Source organism: Anabas testudineus, chromosome 1 (genome assembly GCF_900324465.2).
Source record: "Anabas testudineus chromosome 1, fAnaTes1.2, whole genome shotgun sequence".
NCBI lineage: Eukaryota > Metazoa > Chordata > Actinopteri > Anabantiformes > Anabantidae > Anabas > Anabas testudineus.
The window spans coordinates 4786984-4810445 of record NC_046610.1 but is presented as its reverse complement, the minus strand read 5'-3'; the positions used below and the strand labels follow the sequence as shown (position 1 = coordinate 4810445).

The 23462-nt window shown below is 42.8% G+C and overlaps 1 protein-coding gene across 1 annotated transcript; it reads left to right on the top strand.

The window, feature by feature from the left end:
* Positions 1–1071: 1071 nt before the first annotated feature.
* LOC113161812 lies at positions 1072–21406 on the top strand. The gene is made up of 10 exons (XM_026359618.1): positions 1072–1294; positions 2406–2449; positions 2559–2624; positions 3180–3246; positions 4277–5551; positions 12202–12957; positions 14951–15317; positions 16186–16427; positions 17452–17631; positions 19056–21406. The coding sequence occupies exons 1-10, from the start codon at positions 1226–1228 to the stop codon at positions 19299–19301; spliced, it is 3312 nt and encodes a 1103-aa protein (XP_026215403.1). The 5' UTR covers positions 1072–1225; the 3' UTR covers positions 19302–21406.
* Positions 21407–23462: the final 2056 nt, after the last annotated feature.

Here is a 23462-nt window from a genome sequence, read left to right as displayed (position 1 = left end):
AGATGCAGCAAAACAGGCTCAAATCATGATGGTCCATACACCACACTTTACTGCTGAGATGAAATTTTCATGTTGACATACCCATACCATTTTTATACCAGAGAGCTTTGAGTAATTCGATCTTAGTGTCATGAGTTTGTAATTTTTTTCTCAGTAAATGGTTAATGACCTGCACTTATACAGCGTTTCTCTACCCAGCTGGTACTCAAAGCTGCTATGCAGCTGAGCTGACTCACTGGGGGTAAATTGGAGTTCAGTATCTTGCCCAAGGACACGGCATGTAACAGGAGGAGCCAGGAATCGAATCACCGATCCCTTGATTATCAAACTTCAGGCGAGCTGTATTGCTTTTTGGGAGAGAACACACAACCCTATGTGTTATATGGCATAGAAACTGAGTCATGAAACAACATAAAGGCATCATTTTAAAAGTGCAGTATGGTGGGGGGAACATCATGATTTGGGCCTGCTCTCTATGCATCTATGCACCAAGCAAGACTGTGCAGGGTGTGTCAGGGCCAGCTCAGTAAACACTGGTGTACATGTGCATGTGTCTTTTTTGGCCTATAAAAAGAAAGAAAGTCTAATTTGTGCAGCAGAAAGTGCTGTGTTGCATTGTAAAACTGGTCAGACGCTACATAAGGTGCAAAGAGAGAGTTAGGAAATTCCTGCTGAAACACATCAAGTCAAGACAGTGGAGGCTAATAATCTATGTGTAAATAAAAATGAGGAAAATCTGTCCTTGGATGGGAGAAGAAAGAAGAGTCCAGCTGAGAACCAGACCAGAGGGGAGTTTGGGATCAAACTTCACTTTTCTAAATACAGTCTACTCTCTGTAGGAGCTTTGTAAAACTATAATAAAAATCAATTACAGTGGATGTTGGTGTGTTGTGGAGTTCTCATCCTCATCCTCATCCTCCTCATCATCATCATCATCATCATCATCCTCATCATCCTCATCATCCTCCTCATCCTCATCCTCATCATCATCATCATCCTCATCATCATCATCATCATCCTCGCATCCCAGTGAGTGTCTTCACCGTTGCCAGGACGACCAGAGGGGCCGGCCCGGGCCACGTGACAGCTAGCTGGCAGTCCGCGCCGCTGCCGTCGTGCAGTGTGTGTGTGTGTCCGCCGCCTCTCGCACTGTGGTCGGCCCAGCAGAGCCCGTCGTCTGGAGAGGCACAAACACGGACAGGTAGCTTCGTCCGGAGCATGAAAGATGGAGCAGTCGGCGGCGGGAGATCGTATTTTCGCCGCGGAAGCCATACTGAAGCGCCGCGTCCGTAAGGTGAGCTAACAGCGCCGCCGTCCCGCGTGTTTTGACTGGCTGCAGATGTTGCTCGGCTCGGCACGGCACGGCACGGCACGATAACGATACCGCTCCAGTCCATAGGCTGGGGGCTGCGTTCTCGGGTCTCTGTAATGCTATGGAGGCCTTGTGGCTGGCGAATGCCTTTACTTTGCTAGCCCGTGTTAGCTAGGAGCTAGCAGCCGCGGCTACCCGTCACGGCTCGTATATTCAGGCATTAGCAGCGCAATAAAACAGCGACACAAAGAAGGGGCGAGCAGTAAAAGAACAAGGCAGACCAACCGATGGGACGTGGGCTGTGCTATGAAATGGAGGGGCCTGACTTCTCTGCCAGCTAATGGTAGCTGAAGCTGTGCGGTCACAGTCTGGAGAAGAGGTGCATGTTGCAGCCACATTAAACACTGTTGCTTTCTCCTGCAGGTTGTGAAAGATGGTTCCCACAACATTAGCCCCTCTCTCTGTCATCTGCTGTGGAAGTGGACTATCAGCCACAGACTTTGACTGTTTCTCAGTGTTTTATCTGCTCAATACTGTCAGCAACTCTTAAAATTATAGTAGTCTACACAGTGAATCACCAGTCACCTCTGAATTGTCTGCTAGAAATGAAGAGTTTCTCTGCTTCTTGTGAGTGTGTGCAGCTTTAATCTTCAAGAACTTGCACTGTATTTATGCAGGAGATTAGCTCTTCGTGCAAATGTTAATAGAGGCTCATCCTAATGGTTAGTTAGGCAGATACTTTATTAATCCCAAAAGGAAAGTTAGAGAAACATTTAAATACAAACAACACATTCACATACAATGTTTACCACACAGAAATGTTTAATTGACAAAATGTTCAGTGTTTGCTTGTGTGAGGCGCGTGCAGGATTTTGTTAGTCTGTGTTATGTATAAATATCACAACAAAATCCCAGCAACTGTCAAATGTAGGTTAACGTTAAGATGAAAGACTGAACAGCAGACGCGACGCTGCTGCAAATGTGTTGCAGATTAACAGGTTTTTTCCCCCCAATCTCTCGTCCCTGTACACTATCATACACAAGCTCTTTTTTTTTTTTTTTTGGTAATCTCCCATCTGTCTTTTTCATGCAGGGAAGAATTGAATACCTGGTGAAATGGAAAGGATGGGCAATGAAGTAAGTGTTAGTTTGATGTTAATGTTAAAAAAAATCTGTTTTGTGCGGTTTTAATGTCCTCACATTAAACCTACATTTTTTTTAATAATGTTGCTCGATCCCTGTTCAGGCACAGCACTTGGGAACCAGAGGAGAATATTCTGGATGACAGGCTGATCCTAGGCTTTGAGCAAAAGTGAGTAAAGCTGGTAAATGATGCAATGAAATGCGCTTATCAGTTGAGCAGCTGCGCTTAGTATTTTGGATCCTGACATAGTCTTCATCTCCCTACTTTAATTTAACCCTTATGTGTTTTACTGTAAGTGCTTAATGTTTTTACATTACATTTTACATTCTTCTTCCTCTGGTTATAAGTAGTCCATCTGAGCTGAAGTTGTTTCTGCTGCCAAACCACTTGAAAGCCTCACACTACTCGCAGAGAGTACATGTTTACAGTAAACTAAATTGGAAAGGAAGTTGAAACGGACATGATAAAACTGACAAAAGTAAAATGACACTTCAAATGGAAACCTAAATGGACACACGAATACAGAGAAGCTGTGTGTGTTCAAACAGAGCTCTTCAAATGCTCTTTTTATCTGCTCTGTTCTCTACATTCACACACCCACAACTTTCATCACCATCCTCTATTACGATTTCATTTGCTCACAGTTTCTCATTCTTTTTTTTTCTCTCTTAGTCATTTGTTTTGGCTCTTGTTAAACTGTTAACTGTCAATTTCCTCTCTAAGGGAACGGCAAAGGGAGCTGCATGGGCCAAAGAAACGGGGACCAAAACCCAAAAACTTTGTCATAAAGGTACATTTTACAGTATTTTTGTAACTGCATAGAAATTAGCTCCTGATTCTTTATTTTCTTTTAGAAGTATAGGACTAAGACACTTTACTCCTTTCAAATAGGTACGTTTAGCAGCTTCCTATAGTAAAGTTATTTTCATAAGGTCAAGTTCAACTTCCCTAGAGCAGATTTTCTTTCTTGTGTGAGCTCTATTTTACTTGTTGTGCATAGAACATGTATCAATGTCAACCCTCAGGGGAGCTCTACAGTGTGCAGAAGTCACCGCTGTGGGGTTGCATTTAATCACAGTGTCGTTTTTATTTTTACAAATGAGCTTTCAGCAGTGATTTGCTGTTGTGTAGGTGTTAGGCGTCTTTCAGACAGACTGCATTTTAATACAGCTCCTCGTGTTAAAAAAACACAGACAGAGGCTGTTGAGTTTGTGCTGTTTCATTTACTGATGAAACTAAATTAAACACAGCAGGTTGGAGGCACAGATATGTCTTTTTTCCACACCTAGAAACTCTGTCTGGATTTGTCTGTAAAGCTGTTTGGCACAGATATAATCTGGCCCTTTTAGAAATGTGTCTGTCTAGCATGACGTGCCATGTTTTTGTGAGGTAAGAAATCACAATAAAAGCTGTCTGGAGAATGCAGTCATCACTAATAGCTAATCGCTAGCTGCTCAAACTATGTGGTTTCAGTTGACACGTACCATTAAACACTGGTTCCTTGCCAGATCCGGTTGAAACTGACAAGTGGTTTAGGTTTAATTTTGTGGAAAGGGCTATTTTCAGTTGTGTAACACTGTTTTCCATTCAGCCTTTTATTAATTATATTACAGTTTAGCTCATGTCCTAATGAAATGTATTGGATAGTAACTGTAATACTGTTAAAGTAGGTACTGCAGTACATTTGACATGGATGTCTAGAGATATATTTGCCAGGGCTAATATTACAAATTAAGTATGTTTGATTTATTTTTTATTTTTTTAAGCTTTTTTGCAGTCTCCTTCTTAAATGTTTTTTTAAATGTGCTGTTGTCTTTCAGGCCCGTGCTCAGAGAGGAGAGACCAGCAGCAGAGCCTCAAACACCCGCCAAAACGCACCACGCGCCTCTCCGTCCACTTCCAGCCGAGCAGCTCCTTCCCCCTCTGCCTCGCCTCATCAGTTGCCGTCTATGTCCTCATCAACTGTGGCACCCTCTCCTAAACTCAACTCTCTAGCTGCCACACACAAGCTGAAGAAAGACATTCACCGCTGCCACCGGATGTCCAGACGCCCTCTGCCTCGCTCAGACCCCATGGCACCAACCTTCTCCAATGCTGGTGGCTTTCCCTCCCGTATGCATGTCTCCCCCTTCTCTGAGACCGTCCGCATCCTCAACCGCAGAGTTAAACCCAGGGAGGTGAAGAGAGGTCGGATCATCCTCAACCTGAAGGTCATTGACAAGCCAGGTAGGGGTGGCACAGCTGCAGGCAGTAGGAATATTACAGCAGGACGCCAAAACATCCCTTCCCGCAATCGTATCATTGGGAAAAAGGGAGAGGCTCCCTATAGACCTTTCCAGCCCCCTCTGAAGATGCTGGGGTTCCCGATGTATGGGAAGCCATTTGGGCTGCAGTGCAGAGGCCCTGTGCCATTCCACTCCCACCCAGGATCATGCTCCAGCACAGGGACCAGGAACAGTCTCACCACCTCCTCTCAATACCAGTCACCTCCTTCTCCTTCCAGCTCCAGTGGCTCTGAAGGAAAATCTCCCACCGCCACCTCAGCTGCACAGTCCCAGCCCACCACTGGAGCCACACCTTCTAGCGAGGCTCCCAAGTCCAGTAAACCTCACACAGATACCCAGAAGGGTCAGAGCACCAAGCAGTCTGCTCCAGCCCCATCCACGGATGCAAACCCTACAGCGTTAGCGTCTCCTTTCCTCCCCTCATCACCATCGTCTTCCTTGGAAGATGAAGACGAGGAGGGTGCCGCAGAACGGTTGGCGCCCACAGAAGGAGGCAGGAAAAATAGTCGCCAGCGCAGGGCTAAACGCCAGGTGCCTGCCACGCTTCCCCTAGTCGCCGCTGGAGTCCAGATCTCAGCCACTACCGAACCGCAAAGGGTGCCTGCTGAAGGAGACCCTGACTGGCACCCTGAAATGGCACCGAGCTGCAAGGATGTGGTGGTCACTGACGTCACCACCAACCTCGTCACTGTCACTATAAAAGAATTCCCCTCCCCTGCCTCCTGCCCTGGCTCCCCATCCGCTAGCCCCGAAAATGCCTCCTCCCCTCCCCCTGCCACCACCTCTGACGACCCCTCCCCAGCCAAGCCATAAGAGATGAGATGTTATGAAGTCAGTTGCCATTGATTTAAAAAAAAAAAAAAAAAATGCCAGTGTTGCCACTTCAGCCCTCTTCAGACCTTTTTCTCGAAGGTGTGTCCATATTTGTGTAACAGTTAACAAAATATAATGTAGGTTAACACCGCCCAGCCATTGAATATAAAAAAAAAAGCATATTTTTTTAAAAAGTAATGTATGAATTCAAAAAGGAGCAGCTAATACGCCCTTGTCACTTAAATTGCCATATTTTGTCCACTTGCACAGCACTGATGGCACTGAAGCGGACTTGGATAGGAATGGTATTGTTTTCTTTCACTTGCTAAACACATGCTGAGTTCAGCGTTTTTGGTTGACAAAAAAAAACGTGAGACCCTCTCCCATCTGGTGCGTAGAGTGAGCGTTCATCAAGCATGTGAAAGAAACAAATGCTATTTAGATACATGCTCTGCTGCAAAGGCTGTTGCCGACATCCTCCAGGTGTTTTGCCAATTTCCCGTCCCCTAGTCTCATTGGAAGTCCAGCTTGTTAATGATAAATGAGGTGATGTGTTTTTGCACTTAACACAGTTGGACTCTCACATATTGCATCAATACAGCAAGGTAAATGCAATGCACTTGACTACGTCAAAAAATGATCTATGTAGTTCATCAATTTTTCAAGGCCTTGTCCTCTTGCTCTCTTGAACGCACATGCATATACATACAGTATGATTAAGTATTTATATGCACGCACAACCTTAGAAGCTGCAAAATGATATACAAAAACAATAGTTTTTAAGTTATTGCTATCCTTGCCGTCTTTTCCTGCCTGCCTTGTTTTCTCCGAATCCCACCACTGTCTTTAACTCCTCCGACGTCCACCAAGACTCTAAACTGGCCTACAGTTGTGAAATTTTCTCTGTATGCCAGATTTGCACCATATAACTTCTCAACTGGTCAAGGTCTAGAAGGTCCATGAACTGATCACAGTTTGGGCGGAGGCCACCAACCAAATGCAGCTAAAAATAGTTTGTTGAACCTGTAAGCTATTTTACTGGTGTTTGAAGTCTGTGGAACACGTATTATTACAGTTTTTGCCTGTATAATCAAAAGTTGTGTGTGTTTTGGCGAGTAGAGCCAGCAGTTTTAAGGTGTTGCTTGTCAGTTTTTTAGCTAACGGTGCTTTATCTGTATGTTCTGAAGTGCTAGTTTCAATAGAAGGGGTTCGGGTAGCATGGTTCAGTGTCCTGCTACGTATAGGGCTAGAGAAACCAAACCAGGAAACCAGGCCAAGACTGTGTTATTACTTTTAGGATGAAGGTTTTCCCTCTCTCAACTCGATCACTCTTTGTCAGGCTGGGTGCTGGATTACTGTACCTGCTGTTTTTGGATCTACAGACAGAAATTCATGTTCAAGATAAGTTTTGCGAGCCGAGGCCGAAGTTTCCCTACTCCTCTCCAAATACATCAATCAGTGGCTTCATATTACAGTCAGAGAGTGTCAGATGGTGTTCAGAGAGAGTTTGATCCGTCCACTCACGTGCTCTTGAACATGAACCTTTACGAGACTCATTCACTGCAGGTTGTTACCAGCTAAATGCCCGAAAGCTTGAAAGTGATCAAAGTATGCATCTGAAGTACTTCAAAAGAGATCTTGCTCTTTATATACAGACTCCAAACCCTCCTCTGGTGCTGCCTGCTCTTTCTAGACCTTCCCAGACCCTGGCTCTGACTCCGGTGTAGCTGTGTATTAAAAAAAACATAATAATAAAATAAATCTCCGCATGTGTTGCCTTATAGCTGCTCCGTTCAACCCCAGCTGCACTCCAGGTGACGTTTACCTCGTCTCACTCGGCTCCTGTCACACTGAACATGCTATAGAACACTTCCTGAAACCATTACTTTAGCATGGTAACCTTAAGGATTACACAAACACAAACTGTAATAACCTTTAGTGGTTTTCTGTTCTTGTTTTGTTTTTGTTTTTTGTTTGTTTTTTTCCCCACAATAGTCACGAGAGCACTGTTTTCCTTGTCTTTGCTTAACAAGGGAGACGTGGCCTCCTCTTCTGTCATGTACTGGTTGGTTCTAGTTGTCAATGCTGTTTCAGTACTCATTACAGGTTACACATGAAAGGATTTATTCCAAAGCGACACATCCGTGATATGAAGAAAAAGTGTGTTTCTAATAGGAAATACTCTACAACACAAATTTAAATAGAAATACTTTAACAGGGGACAAAACTTAACTTGCATCCTCATTTGACAGAATGAAACTGCAAATCTACATTCACCAGAAACACGATAAACTGTTTTCCTCTCCGAATGGATTTATCGTCATTTGGAATAGATTTTTTCTACTGTATCTCTTTCTACTGTATCTTTACTATCTTTTAAGTGGTGGATAGAAGTGACTCTTGCAGTTGGTAGATGTGTAAGGTATTAGGCTGCTAGCTGATGTTTCCAACAGTTGATAGCAATGTTTTTCTTCTTTCTCATAAGGGGTAGCACAACTCGACTTTGTGGCCTATGTTTCAACCAAATAGGGCTCTTAATTTTATTATTTTATGTCTCTTTTGTTTTTTTAAGCTTTTTTTTTTTTGGTCTTGTTTGAATTGTGCTAGATTTATTTGGCACTAATTGGGAATAAAAAAGAAGGATCGTTGATCTAATGTATGGATAAAGAAGCTTAATGAATTGAAAATTGTGCTTTTTAAGCCTTTTTTCCTTTGTACTGTACTTTAATACTTTTTTTGAAATATGCATAATGTTAATGTGATGCTGTTTATTTGAATGACATTTTTTAATAGTCCAACATGGCTTTGATTGAAAGGCAAACTCCGACTGATTTTAATGTGTCAAGACTGCAGTTTTATGCTAATATGAATTATGTACATTGTATTGTTGGTAATGATGAGGAGGTGGAGCATAATGACATTGTAATGTATCTGAACTTCTGAAGCATGTTTTGCAAACCCTTATTGTACAGATTGTGTATTCAGTGTCATGTTACCTGTTACCGTTGTTGCTTTCTGTGTGTGTTTCTTGTACGAGGCTTTTAATTAAAATGCTCTTAAAAAACCAGCCTGCTTTCCTAGCTTTTTGTTTTTGTTGTTGTTGTTATATTTTGATGCTTTTAAGTGTCCTTTAATTTAGCGGTGGACTACAGAGGTGATATCACAGCACTCTTGGTACGTTTATGTGCTGTATTAACAGCTGTGGGAATAAAAATCGTTAGATTTATGTCTTTGACACACAAATTAATAAGCCCAAGTTTGAAAAGCAGAGTTATTCTGCTTCAGAAGTGCAATAAATTCAAGAATCTTCTTCAAATTTGTGATATATGAATGCAAAATGTTAAAGTTCAATCCCTGTCTTCAAACAGGACGACAACAAGAAGGGAGCATGATCCAGGCTGTGTGTCTTCTGTAATTTCTGTTCACGGACGGTGAAAATGCTCTCTTCATCTGATTGGAACTGGTTTTTAAACTGGATTTTCCTGCTGTTAACAGTAATATTGCTGCAGTAGTTTCCAAATGTCCCACATAGAGGTGCTGTTGAGCCACTTTGCTGTGATAAGAGATACAGAGCAAAATGGCCTCTGATTTAACATGGACAGTGAAAGCTGGGGTGATACTCAGGTCAAAGTGCCTGAGTATTCATCTGTGTGTCTAGAAACGTTGTTGAAATCAGTGTAAAACACACACTGAGTGCTCCCTTTCTCCCCCTCTCATGTTAATATGCCTCCCAGTAGGATACCACTGGGAGCCAGACGGAACTAAAATAGTGATGGTTTGATATGAGTGGCCCACATCTGTGTGTGCGCAGCCACCCCAGGAGATTAATCCACAATCTGGGTTACTGGTCACCATTAAAGCCGGACTGCAGTGGTGGATGTTCAGGCGTAACTGAATAGATGTTTTGACATTGAGATGGAAAAATACCACTAATGTGAGTCAGAACCTACTTTTACATTTTCTTTTTGCAGGATACATGTGAATGGCAAAATGAAAAAGACGTAAAATCCTTGCAAATGAAAGAGCTAAAGTAAAAGGAAGATTAAAATGACCTTTATCTCTGCAGATGAGCACATATTGTAGCCTCTTTAAAAAATCTATGCAACGTTCGTTACGAGGCTTCATTCTGAAATACCAATCCTGTTTCACAAGGTTATGCAAAGAAAAAAAAAAAAAACATCAATCTTCCTGAATCAAAGGGAAACAGCTTGTGCTGAAATGCAGTCATCCAGTGATAAAAGCATCAGTAAGAGGTGGAGATACCAGCTCCTACACCAGGAGTCGTCTCAGTAGAGTAGTAAAAGACAGAATATCCACTGCTTAGGCAGCTAAGTGGTGGCTCTAAGGGTCACTGTTTATATGTAGATCAGTCCGGCACTGGATTCTAATCTGACTTAATGACCTCTGACTTTTAGTGCCACCAGCAACGAGAATTTTTGACTAACCAAAAAGATTTCCATGCAACCACTAGATGGAAAGACCCAAAATGAGATGGTTTGCAAATGATAAATCCTAATGATCCTTCCCCTGGCAGCAATGTGAGGTTTTAGGAAAATTATATTATATTATATTATATTATATTATATTAAATTACATTACATTACATTACATTACATTACATTACATTACATTATATTATATTATATTATATTATATTATATTATATTACATTATATTATATTATATTATATTATATTATATTATATTATATTATATAATTTGGTTTATGACCAATTAGGTAATCTGAAAAGCTAATGACATTCCTATCAGCATGTACTTTGTGTTTAATTGTAATTAGCAAATATTAGCATCCGTACACACTGCACACAGATGGGGAATGTTAGCGCTGTTGTATTGCCAGTGAGCATGTTGACATTCATGTTTGTGCCGCTTAAATAAAGTGCTGTGTAAAGTTAATGATGGGAAAACTGTGTCATTTTATCACAGGGAAAAAAGGAGAATCCCATATGTATGTAATGCCACCACTCATTTTGTCAGAGGTTGAATTGTCAGGTTCACTTCCCCTCGTTGGAAACAGACCATTTCACCATGTTATTTCATCCATTTTATATTTGGACTGATGTCAACAGCAGAGATTTTAAAAGCAGTTTATTCACCGTGTGAAGAAAAGCTGCAGAGGGAGGATGTTTCTACGGAGGACTACTGTGTCAGGGTCGGCTCATTTCTGTTAGCGTGACTGTTGAGTTTTAGTTAGCACTGCCTCTTGAGGAAAACACATTCTTCCTCCCACTCGGTCCAAAAGCTTTAGTGTTTGAGGTCTGAGCTTTTTCTCTTCCTCTCTCTTCCTCTCATCTTCTGCTCTGCAGTATCTCCTCCTCTGACCTCCACCACTCACTGTAAATTGACTGTGACTTCTTTTTTCCATCACACGTGTTATTTCATCTCCTGTGAATCCATGCAGGCTCTCAGAGGTTTTAGTTTTTATTTATTTATTTTTTGATTTGACAAATTGAAAAATTCAAAATATCTTTATTTCTAACAGAATTTAATCAAACTACAACAAACGCAACACTCACTTACAAATAACTAATGTTTTCATGTCTTTACTTTTTACAATGATCTTCTCAGGGTTACACAAACTAACACACACACACACTTTTACATTTCCTAGCCTTTTATCCTTAAACACAGTCGAAGTACAGTAACAAAGTATATTTACTCAAGTAGTGTGCTTCAGTACAGTTTTGAGATACTTTACTTGCATGTTTCCATTTTACTTCGCTGTAAATCAGCAGGAAATCTACTCACGTCCTCCAATACGTTCATCTGACACTTTGAGTTATTAGATATTTTGCAGAGGCAGATTGTTTTAATAGAAATTTTAAATTAACTAATACATTATTTAGATTTTACCACCTGGCAGCAGTTACAAATTTCAATGAGCTGCCTACTTTAACATTTCAATGCTGATATTTTTGGCCTCTTATTTGCAGAAACATTATTTATGAGGTGCACGTTGAACTTGTGCACTCATCTTATCAGCAGCGTGAAGTTTGGTAGTTGTGTACAGAGAAATATTTCCCAGTGGAGTTCGAGCATGTGGCACTTTTACTGACTTACACTTACAATTCTCACACCTGCTAAACCTATTTTTCAACCTTAACAGCAAAACCAAGTCCTGATCTTCAAACAGCCTTTTGAAGTGTTGACAGACGTGAAGCCAAAATGTCCTCACTGGTATAAAACTGTTGGTCCTCACAACACCACCTTGTCTGCTCATGCTGCTGCTGCTGGAGCTGGAGGCTCACCTCACCTCTGCTCTGACTGACGCATGCCCACAGCCTCGCTCCTCCTCTCCCCGCGGTCCCCATGGTAACGCATGGAGGAGAGCAGCTTAGCAACACGGAGACGGAGAGGCAGCATCTCTGGTCCAGACAGCGCGGTGCCATCAGTATCACACAGAGGGCGGCGAGAGGAAAACAGCAGAGCCTCCAGCAAACAACTCCTCTTCGTGTAAGTGGCCCATTTTTCTCAGCAAACTGCAGCTCGGGGTGTGAATCTGAAATATCAGAGTTTAGTTAATCGACTGACTACATCGTGATTATATTCAGGGGATGCAGCTCTAACAGTTACTGCTCAGGCTCCGAGAACATTTTATTCACTATCCAGTTTTTCTCTGAACCCTAATTGGTTCGATCTCCACAGTCAGGATGAAGTTCGTGGTGGTTCTGGTGGGAGCGGGCACGTTGGCCTTCCTCGGCGCGGTCATCTGCATCATCGCCAGTGTCTATCCTCGGAAACGCGCCGCACCTCTCAACGATAACGGCACCCTGACATCTGAGACGCTGCTCCAGCCCCTGGAGCCCGGATCGGTGGCCCACGCCGGACCGCTGGGCGCTCTGCACGGCGCCGAGTCCTTCGACGGAGGGAACGGGCTCGGGGGCATCGGTCTGGAGGTTCCCACGCTAAACGAGCTCAACCTCGGGGAGGAGACCGGCGGAGGGTCCGCGAAACAGTTCAGCTTCAGCCGGCTCATCTGCACACCGGTACCGGTGGGAGAATGCAAAACCAAAGACCTGAGACAGCGGCGGGAGCAGCACCAGGCCGACGACCCCCTGTACGGAGGCGCAGATGAGGACTGGACCTACCTCAGAACCACCGCGGAAGAGCTCCGGCAGACGGTCCTACAGCAGAATGACCAGATCCTCATGGACCAGAGGACCATCCGGGAGCTGACGGGGAAGCTGAGTGAGTGTGAGAGCGGCCTGGAGGACGAAAGGAGCGTCCCGGAGCGAAGCATCGGGGTCTGGAGCGGCAACCGCCGCGTCATGGCCGGGGATGATGTGAGCTCCTCCGCCGCGGCGCAGCTGCAGACGGCCCGGGCTGTGGAGGAGCTGGCCAGGGCCATCATGGACCTGAAGGACCGCATCGAGAAACTCGAGGTAAGCCACTGGAAAAACAGGGAGCACTAAACAAACTTTGGCAAAACCTGTTGTTCTCGCTGTTTACCCTCCTGTTTGAGTTTTGTTTGATAGCAGGAGCTTTGGAGTGATGACAAAAACCCGAATTAGGCAGGTGAGTCACTGTTGTACATGAAATCAGACCTGTGTCTGGACCATGAAGCAGCCAGTTGTCCCCGTGTGAGGTTGATGTCCACTGTGAAGTGCAGTTTAAGAACTTTCTGGTGAAAGTGAACAAGTAATCCTCAGAAATTATTATTTTAAAGAACCACAAACAGCCCCCAGTGCCGCTGGCTGCACAGAGACAGTGGCAGTGAGTGGGTTTAGAGGCCTGTGCAGTCGTGTGTGCTCATATGTGCCCTGATGTTTGCGTCCCCTCCCTCTCTTTATCCATCTCTGCCTCTTTTATCTTCACCTCACATCTCCTCTGACAAGTGACTCATGACACAGGCACTTCTTGTGTTTTTGCACACGCTCCCCCGTGAACCCATGGGAAATCTTTCCACCTGCTCCTGCTCTGCAACACTCCCCCACCCTCCACCACCCCCATCATGCCTGACGCTTACCCTCCACCTCCGCATCCAACAGCAGGATAGAGACATAAATAAAAGATGAAGCTGGCTGGACAGGAAAGAGGGTGGTGGAGGGAGTCAGGTTCCCAGCCTGTGCGTAGGGAGGGTTACAACCACACACACTGCAGCATCACTGCCAGCACGATCAGTGAGCTTGTCTGTGTGTGTGTGTGTGTGTGTGTGTGTGTGGTGTGTGTGTGTGGTGTGTGGGTGTGTGTGTGTGAATTTATACCCAGGATATCCAGATCCTGTCCTGCATCAGCAACTCTCTTGATATTATATATCCCCCTTGCAGCTGAATCCACACCAACAGCAGCATCCCTCTCTTTACTGCTGCTTCACCAACACCTTGTTTTTCTGCTGTGAATACTAATCCTGCCACTGCTGGGCTACAACTATCATCAATATAACACCTCTTTCCGTGCTACTCCTCTTCCCGCAGCTTTTTTCCTGCATCATTATGACTGTGATAGTGAATAGTAAAATGTTTGTGTTGATGCTATTACAAGAAGATAGGAACAGACTCTATCTGCTTATCGTGTCATCATGTTCTGACTTTAGCATTCAGTATGAGGACCAACAAATAACAATTAATCACTGTGATTATTGATTTTGGATACCTGATCAACACATGCTCAGGAAGCCCAAGATGTTTGTTTAATCAGGGAAGGAGAGATCTGCATTTCCATTCACGAGAAGCTCCACAGATCAAAGCAACATATGACAAATTCTGAGAATTAACCAGCACAGAAAGTGAACAAGAAATGAAAATAATAAAGTCTATATCAGAAGTGACAAAAGGGAATGATGCATTGCTTTTAGCATTTAAGCACCTTAGCATTGTGTCGTGACTGTGGTGAGCTACTTAGGAAGTTAATTTAGTACCAGAAAATCCACCCGTTAGCAACTATTAATACTAATATTGGCAATAATATGTTGTCAATGTTCAGCTTGTTTAGTGTTTACCACGTCCGCCTTCTTAGTTTAGCACGTCATAATGTTAGAATCGTTTGTTAATTGGAAGGAAATAAACTGCTAAGGATAAAAACAGGGTCTTGTGACAGTGACCCAAGTCCCAAACAAGTTAAAATCTTACCAGGTTATTGTGTTAGATATAAAATCGCATATAGGAGAGGATCACATATTACAGGATGTGATGGTAAACCTAAATCTAATAGTTTCTGAAATGTTTCTCTTTGTAGCAGTGTTGGTCCAATCACCTGATGGTTGTTCAGATTACCACCACAAGAGCTGCTAATGAAAAGAAAATACTGCTATTTCAACTACTACTACTACAAGAAAAACTCTTCAATGACTACTGATGCTATAGCTGAAAACATCACGTCTGCTTCCACTATAGATTTTATACGTTACTATATCATATCTCACTTTGTCTCCTGCAGGCAGAGATCGGCCCTGCTGCCTTGAACCTGACTGACACATCTGGGGGTAAAAGTGGGAGCAGCCCAGCTGGTAACAGTGCTCCTGCTCCACCCACTGGCAGCTCTTCCTCCTCACCTGCAGCGCATCCTCCAGGGGGACGCCGTCCTGCATCCCCCTCTTCCTCCGCCCCCAAAGCCCCATCGAAGGGTTCCCCTGGCCGTGGAAAGGGCACCTGGAGGGTGGAGGACCTGGAGGGGGAGCTGGAGCGGAAGATAAAGATGTTGGAGAAGGAGCGTCAGGCCATGAGGAAGGAGACGCAGGGCGAACACGAGAAGATCAACCAGGGCATCGACACCGTCAGCCACCGCGTAACCGAGCTGGAACACAGTGAGTGTGGGGGAGGAAGAGCAGGATAGAAGGAGTGGTGGCTAAATAAATGAAGGAGGAGATGTATGGATGAACTGAGGTAAACATCCACATTACCAAGTGGATGTACTTGAGATCGTTGCAGGAGGAGGATAAAATAAAATTTTAATGAGCACTGTGGGTGAACTGGGTCATCACAGCAGTAGAGAATGAGCTGTAAGACGATTAAAGAGTGCTGAAGGTTGTGAAATGTCAGATGGGGCCAGGAGGTGTAAATGAAAATGAACATTTCCTCAAATCATTTGCAGCTTTTACACAAATCTTCAAAATCCTATGAATTTCTATTAAGGACTCCTGTTTGTCGTCAGTAGTTTGGAAAAGTCAGTATCGTTTAATTGGTTGTAAGTTAGTGAAATTGTCTCCAGCCGTGCACCATCACTGTAGCTGAAGCAGGTGAAGAGGCACAAATGTTTTAGTGGAAGAGGAAGACTTGAAGAGAGACTGTGCCGAGGAGGGATTGCGACTTCACGAGGTGCAAAGAGGGAGGTTAAAAGGAAAGAGAAGGCACTTCTCTATTCTCTTTTTAGCTCCGTTATCTTCAAAACCTTCAGACATCTTCTCTGCCTTAAGAGCTGCATTGTGACCTTGAGTTAGAGAGGATGATCATTAACTGTAGCACTTGAGCTCTTTCTAGGCACTGTGTGTGTGTGTGTGTGTGTGTGTGTGTGTGTGTGTCTGGCAGGGACGAGTAAGACGAGCGTTACCAGTGTCCTTGCATAAATTGGCCATTAACGCATCATCCCTCCTTATTTTCTTCCACTACTTTCCTTCTCTCTCTACTACTCTGTCTCACTATTTCCCTTTATCTCCTCTGTCTGTGTCTCCAAAGCGCTGACGGAGCCGTCGTTCCCTGATGGCTTCGTCCTGTCTTTCCCCATGAGAACCAACTACATGTACGGGCTGGTGAGAAAAGAGATTACTGAGATGTACGCCTTCACCGCCTGTGTATGGCTGAAGGCAAAAGAAGGGGGAATTGGGACTCCTTTTTCCTATTCGGTGCCGGGACAGCCTAATGAGCTGGTGCTGCTACAGGGAGTCCACAACCCCGTGGAGCTGCTCATCAACGACAAGGTGCGCAGGTTTGAATCCCACATAAAGTGGTTTAAAGAGAAATACGGTGTATTTGTGCGACAAGAAAGCAACAGTTGTAAAATTGTTATTGCTCTTACATGTGGAAATAAATGACCCCTTCTGGGAAAAAGAACGAGCGTTTTGCGCCCTGTAGACGTCTTTATAGCCTGTCGACTGAAACAGCCTGCCAAGCAAATCATTATTAGTTTGTTTATTGTGGTGTTGTTCTACAGAACAGTGAAGGCTAGTTTGAGACTTTTTATAACCCACTGAGTAAAAAAATGATCTTTACATGTCAAACTATGTACATGAATACAGCTTATATTAGATTTTTGAGTCTCTGAAGACACTATCGTTCTATATAAACTATGTTGTACGTGTGTCAGTCCCACTCTATGTTTTTTTATGGATTTAAGACAAAAACAAACAAACAAAAAATGTATTCCCCTGCTATTGAAAATAAATGCAAAACATAAACAGATGCTACTCCTGAACAGTAAAAACATGAGAAACAAAAAGAAGCAGTAAAATATGTTTAGAGCAGTGAAAAGAAGTGATTTGCTACTGAATTAAAACACCAGCCAATGGGAATATTAACTTGGATGTTTTTGTCAGTTTTTGGATAAAAACTATGTTGAAATTTGTGTTTCCAGTTTATTTTATTACATTTGTAACAGTGGGGCTTTCAGCAAAGATAAGTTGTTGAGGGCAGTCGGCACAGAGGTGAGCTTTTTGCAGCAGTTGTTTTATGTTTTGCATTAATGTGTACCTGTTATGGTGCTTACACATATAGTTCCCCTGGCAGAGAGGGGTGGGGGTTTGAAACTCTAGCGGTAGAAAGGTTTGGACTGTCCACACGGTGTAGTTTCACTGACATAAACCATCATTGTGTCCTGATTACTGCCCAAACGTGTCCAGTGTCCAGGAGACTGCTGATAAATGCAAGCTGGATGTGTTGTACTGCAGCCCAGTGGTCCTCACTCTTTAGGAAGATGTAACTACCGCTGTGTTCTCCGACCTGTAGGTGGCGCAGCTGCCTCTGTCCCTACCACAGGACGAGTGGCAACACATCTGTGTTAGCTGGACCCTCAGAGATGGAGTGTGGAAGGCCTACCAGGGGGGGAAGTTGAAGGGGAGGGGAGAGGGACTGGCTGCCTGGCACCCGATCAAACCAGGAGGCGTCCTCATACTGGGACAGGAACAGGTGAGATGCATGTTTGTACAAATTGGTGAACTGATTATTATGTATGTATGAGTGAACAGATTGACTGACAGATTAGTGGAGCAATGGATGAACAAATGAGTGAGATGGATGGATCTATTTTACCAGTTGAATGGATAAGAAAACTGAGAGATGGATGAAAGGATAAATGGATGGATGAATAAATCATACTTCATAGAGGTGAGTAGAGGTGAGTCATGGTCTTCCAGTTTGATGAACAGATAGATGGATGGATGGATGCACAAGCAAATTAATGGATTGGTGGATAAATACTGACTCACCATGAAAAATATAGATGGATGAACAGATTGATGAATGCACGACACATGGATACATAGAAAGGAAGAGCTATTTTAAGGCGTCCTATTATCATTTCACACATGAACAGACAGAAACCTAATGGTGATTATCTTGACACCAGGCTGCCACTTCTTCATTAGTGAGACATCCGCGTTACATAACTCTTATGAAACCTGATATGATCCCGCCTGCCTGGTGTCAAAAGAACAACCCAAAGCTTTGAAGCTCATCATCCTTGCATAAAGGATAAAAAAGCAGAGAGCTGGGAGCCCAATTTTGCAAGATGCTGCAATGATGCAACAAGACTTGATTTAATGGATGTTTTTTAGAGAGAGGGAGAGCGAGTGGGAGTAGTTTATTAATCTGTGTGGAGGATGAATGATGAATTGCTGTTGTGTGGATGTGTTGACCAGATTTTATGGGGAAAATCCCAGGACATTCCCGTCACAACTGATAATCTTATTTAGAAGGGATCATCAAAACACAGTATTTGTGTGTATGAATAAAGGTTCGGCTGCATTTTCATTCTTATTTAACCAGCAAGTAGTAGTACACCAATTATTCAAGCAGCAACCAAAGTGAGGAACTAAAAGTTAGTTGGTTATATTCCTGTTCCAGCTAAATAACTGTGAAGATCTTGAATAAACCAAGAACAGACGAGAAACCCTGTGTTTTTGAATTTCAAGTCATAACACCTTGTTCTTTTAAGTCGTTATATCTAAAACCATTATTTAAGACTAGCAATAGTCACAGCTTGGATACTGTGTGGATGAATCCTGTAGTACTCACTGTAGCAGCCTCCGGGTGGTTTGATCAGCGTTTCTGGGCCATCGACAAGTGTGTAGGTTTGGTTTGAGAAGTGAGGAGGGCACAGCGGGTTAGAAGAAAAACACATGAGTAGGTAGGTGGATGTACTTTTTCAGCTTTGGGTTGTGTCTGCAGTTGCATTAAAGGCCCATCAAGAACTAATAAAGAACTGTGCAGCCCCTAGATTAGTGTTAAACAAAACCCAGTCCCAATAATAATCCCATAATCCCAAGTCTGGCTGTTCATGGTCACATTATTTGACACCCCACCCTTTGTTTTTCCTTCTCTTCCAATCTAAGGATACACTGGGAGGGCGGTTTGATGCCTCTCAGGCTCTGGTGGGGGAGCTGTCCCAGTTCAACCTGTGGGATCGGGTGTTGAAGCCAGCAGAGGTTGCCGCCCTGGCTGAATGCAGCTCCTCAGCGCTCGGCAACATCGCCCCCTGGACCGACCACGACGTAGATGTGTATGGTGGTGCCACCAAGGAGTCTCTGGACCCTTGTCATTCTGCTCAGAGATCCAATCCTTCCAGTCCCAAACAATGAATGGTGATTGGTAGCCGTCGGCCCAAAGTGGTCGCATTTGATGGGTGAGTTTAGGGGTCGGTTCAGGAGTTTAAAGGCGAGTCTCATCGGAGATTACAGTGAATTTACTGAAGGACTGAAGGACGGAGCTATTACGTTGTTAAGAGTGGTGTATCTGTTTTGTTTTTTTGTCTTGGTGTCCACACTCGTGTTTACTTTTGCAATGAGATACAGTGAGTTTAGTCACAGAATCACTTTATTGAAGGTTGCATGGGTGGATCAACTTCTGGCATGAACAGGACTCTTATGGAAAGATTCAACAATGAGGGTTAAACATACCACCCACTAATCTGTTGGGCCTGATAACCATACATAGTTGTTCAGGTAAAGTTATGAAATGAACATTTAATGATGCCACATCTATGGGTTTCTTAATTTTACAACAAAGTGACACACAGTCCCGTCTTTTCTCATTTTGAGCCCCGTTGGTTGTGTTTTATGCTAAAACTCTGTCATGCTTTAACATTTCAACACTCAGTGGAAAACAAAATATGTTCTGTTCATTTTTAACTGTATATGATCCTGTTGAATAATGTCTGTGTGCTCCTGGTTTTTCGATATTGCATACCATTATTTGGTAAAACAGTGGTCTTATAAATGTAAATTGTGTAGCGTATCTCTGCTAATGTTGCTCTGTGCCAGTTTGCTCCCCCCTGTTGTAGCCTATCGCACCTCACAGTCCTGCAGACAGAGGTCTCGACTCGCCTGTGAGATACAGTAAACACCTGATGTCTAACAAAGCACCTATCAGACACAGATATTGTGATTAATTCAGTGAGTTTGGTAAAATTATTTTGTATCCTTGAATGTAAACCAGATGGAATGTAAGTATAATTGCATGACCAAAGTCACATTTTCTATCACTAAAGAAACAAACTCAAAATGTGTAAGAAGTTGGTTTGGCTCATATTCTGAAGCCCACGTGTCTCTTGGGTAAATCAGAGCCTCACGTGACCAGGCCAGTGGATTGTGTGATGACCATTTTGTACTTTGTACATGACTTAGCAGATGAAAGTCGTATGAAAAACAAATCACTGACTCATACAGGATGTTTTGAACCAATTATAAAACCAAGCTGCCATCATTCTCGTAGCCAACGAACCAAAGAACAACAAAACAAGCAGAATAAGGAAATTAAAAATAATTAATGTGAATTGCATCAGCAGTTTGTTTTGAAGCCAGATGCTGCATTTTGTCTCAATGAATGAAAGATGTGTGTTTTTAAGCCATCTTTACATCATGTGGGAATAGAAAAAACAGAACAGGACTTTTAATACACAGAGACAATAGATAGAGATGGTAAAAAACAGTGAGCATGATTATACAATAATCTGACATTTGTTTCGTTTCCACCTTTAAACCATGATATTTCAGAATAAAATGAATGGATGTAAGGTTCTGCGTTGAAATGTCCACATCCTCATGGTGTGGATGGTAAATCCCTCATACTATAGCAGATGACGATGATTTAGTCAACTACTCCAGTTTTAACCGTCAACTGTGATGCTCTCCGTGCCACATTTTACAGATCAGACTGCCTCTTTGGTTTTCAGTGGGCTTTGTGACATTTCATTTGTAACTTCTTCACAACAAGAAGGCAGATGGGATGTGCTTAATCTCCTGATTGAAGTTCATTCAAAGTTCAGATCGGACATCATGTTTAGAGACAGTGGAACAAGCCGCCCACACTGTGCAGGGTGATGGTTTGATTTCCACACATCCAGTTGAATCCAGTCAACACTGTGCAGCAAAGTGAACTGTGGTGAAGATCCTCTCGGTATTCTGTTCACCTAATACCTCAAACCATGAGCCCCACAAAGGATTAGATTCCCTGTTGTAAAGTGCCTGCCTGGGCTTTCATGCCCACACAAAAAAACAAAAAGTCAAATATTTTTATGTTTCCTCCTCATGTTTCCTTCTTTGCCTCTCTCTTCTCTCTCTGTCACTCTCTTTCTCTCTTGCTTTTGGTTGTTGAAAGCTGTGACAGTGTTGTGCTTGTCCTTATTTGCATCTTCACGGATCCTCTATGATATTGTGAAATAGGTGGATAAAAATAATAAAATGGTTATGACAACATTTCTGGAGTTGTAGCTAAAAAAATAACATCAAAGAAAGGTATGAAATGCGTGTGACTGTTTGCGAGAGAGAGAGAGAGCTTACTTTGACAGACGTCTTTACACCTCACGTGGATAACACCTCAGCTAAGCAGCTACAGGGATACTGAGAGCTTTCATAACCTTGTACACACACACAGGCTTGTCACAGTAGATTAGCTGCATCTTTGCTGTCAGACAAATTTGCCTTTGACACGTGTGTGTGTGTCTCAATATGTGAAGCGAGTGTTCAGCAAAGACACTGAAGTCTGATCTTTGAAGTAGACATAATAGATTAATCACAGCTAGAAGACAGCTGATTCGTGACTCCTGATCTGCCCACGTGCATGACATTTCTTGGCGTTTGGCTCAGCTGAACTGTGATCCAATGTGTAACCTCCTACTCATAACATTTCATACAATTATTTGTATCGCTTGCCTCTTTTATGACCAAAGAATATGATTTAAGTGCTTAAATATTTTTTATCACTAATGCCACTATCAGAACAATCACACTAACATTAAATTTATTACTATAGTCATCACCCTCATAAATTAGATTACATTAGATTTCTGCACTTAATTCTATTTATTTATTATTATTTCTTGTATTCATGGACTGGTGATTCTGTGCAACATGTAAATATTAATGAACCTTCTTCTCTTCTTTCCTGCATCATGTCCTAATTTACCCGAATCAGGGCCCAGTGGAAATAAAAGAGGTTACTGTTGTCCACATTATAATACCTCAAAAACTACTGGATGGATGGATTCCCATGAAGTTATGCACACTCGTGGTTCTCTTGGTCCTCAGAGGATAAAACGTATTTTGACTTTAGCAGTTCCCTGATTTTACTCTGCTGCCATCATGAGGTGAACATATTTTGTGGAGTGAAGTGCCATGAAACTTAAACAGGATAAACAATGCTTTAACTGTTCTCCTATGATATGATAAAAATATTATGCCTCCTATATAATTATAATATAGGTTATAATTGGGCAAAACGTATGACCAATGAGACCAGGAGCCCTGGAAGACACACAACACGAATACGAATGTGGCCGTCATGTTATTCTCTCCTATTGTTCATTGTCGAACCGTTTGTGGTCATCTAGTGTCTATTTGTGGTTGTTACACATATCTTATTACTAATGTCATATTTCTTTGTACTATTTTTTATCATCAGCCACTCAGACAGTTTGGTAATCAGTAGTCAGTCATACAGCTACTAACTCAGTGACTCATTTTTCTCCAGTGTTCATTAGCTGATCTCTTCTCTGTCACAGCTTGTTAGCAGACACATGGGGTTTTCTTCGCTGCTACCCAACAATCTGCTTCCTCTGCTGTTGAATTATAGATGCACCTTAATTACCTCTCTCTGAGGCAAGCAGATATTATGGAAATCAACGTGTGACCCACGGGCACGCTCTCCGTCACAGACGCTCACGCACGCACACAAGTACGCCTACTCAAATATTAATTTTTACAGCAAATATTCATCCCTTTCATAATCTTTCTCAACTTTTTCCTCAGCCCGTGCTGCACAGACACTTGTAGCGTGTGTCAGCCTTCCTCGTGTCCACAGAAACAGATTACAAATGTTTTTTATTCTCACTGCAACTTGTCGCCTCATTGCTCTCCAATCAGTCAGGCCTTGTACAGAATATCTTACTTATTGTCAGAGTAATTTCTCTGTTGATCAGTCCTTCACCTTGAACGACTTTGATCTTAACTATTTTTCTTCATCTTCCATTATTCAGTCCATTTTATTTTATTTGTCAGCAGCAGAAGCATGTTTGTGCTTGAACTTGGCCTCATCTCATAATTACCACAGATTACTTCCAAGAAATTTTATCCCCATGATAAATACTTCTTCAAGGTCTTCATATCACCACATCCTCCTTCTTGCATGTATCTGCCTCTTGTTGTTCTGTTTCTTGAACGTTACCTCCATCTCCTTCTCCTCCGCCTTCTGCTTTGTTTTGACATTTTTATTTCTGCTTACCTTCCCTCCGGCATCTTTTTCTC

Excerpts from the sequence above, each read along its gene's own strand:
- LOC113161812 (XM_026359618.1), top strand. The coding sequence starts at position 1,226 with ATGGAGCAGTCGGCGGCGGGAGATCGTATTTTCGCCGCGGAAGCCATA. Across the intron at positions 3,247-4,276 it reads CCAAAAACTTTGTCATAAAG|GCCCGTGCTCAGAGAGGAGA; the intron begins GTACATTTTACA and ends GTTGTCTTTCAG. Across the intron at positions 15,318-16,185 it reads CGTAACCGAGCTGGAACACA|CGCTGACGGAGCCGTCGTTC; the intron begins GTGAGTGTGGGG and ends GTGTCTCCAAAG.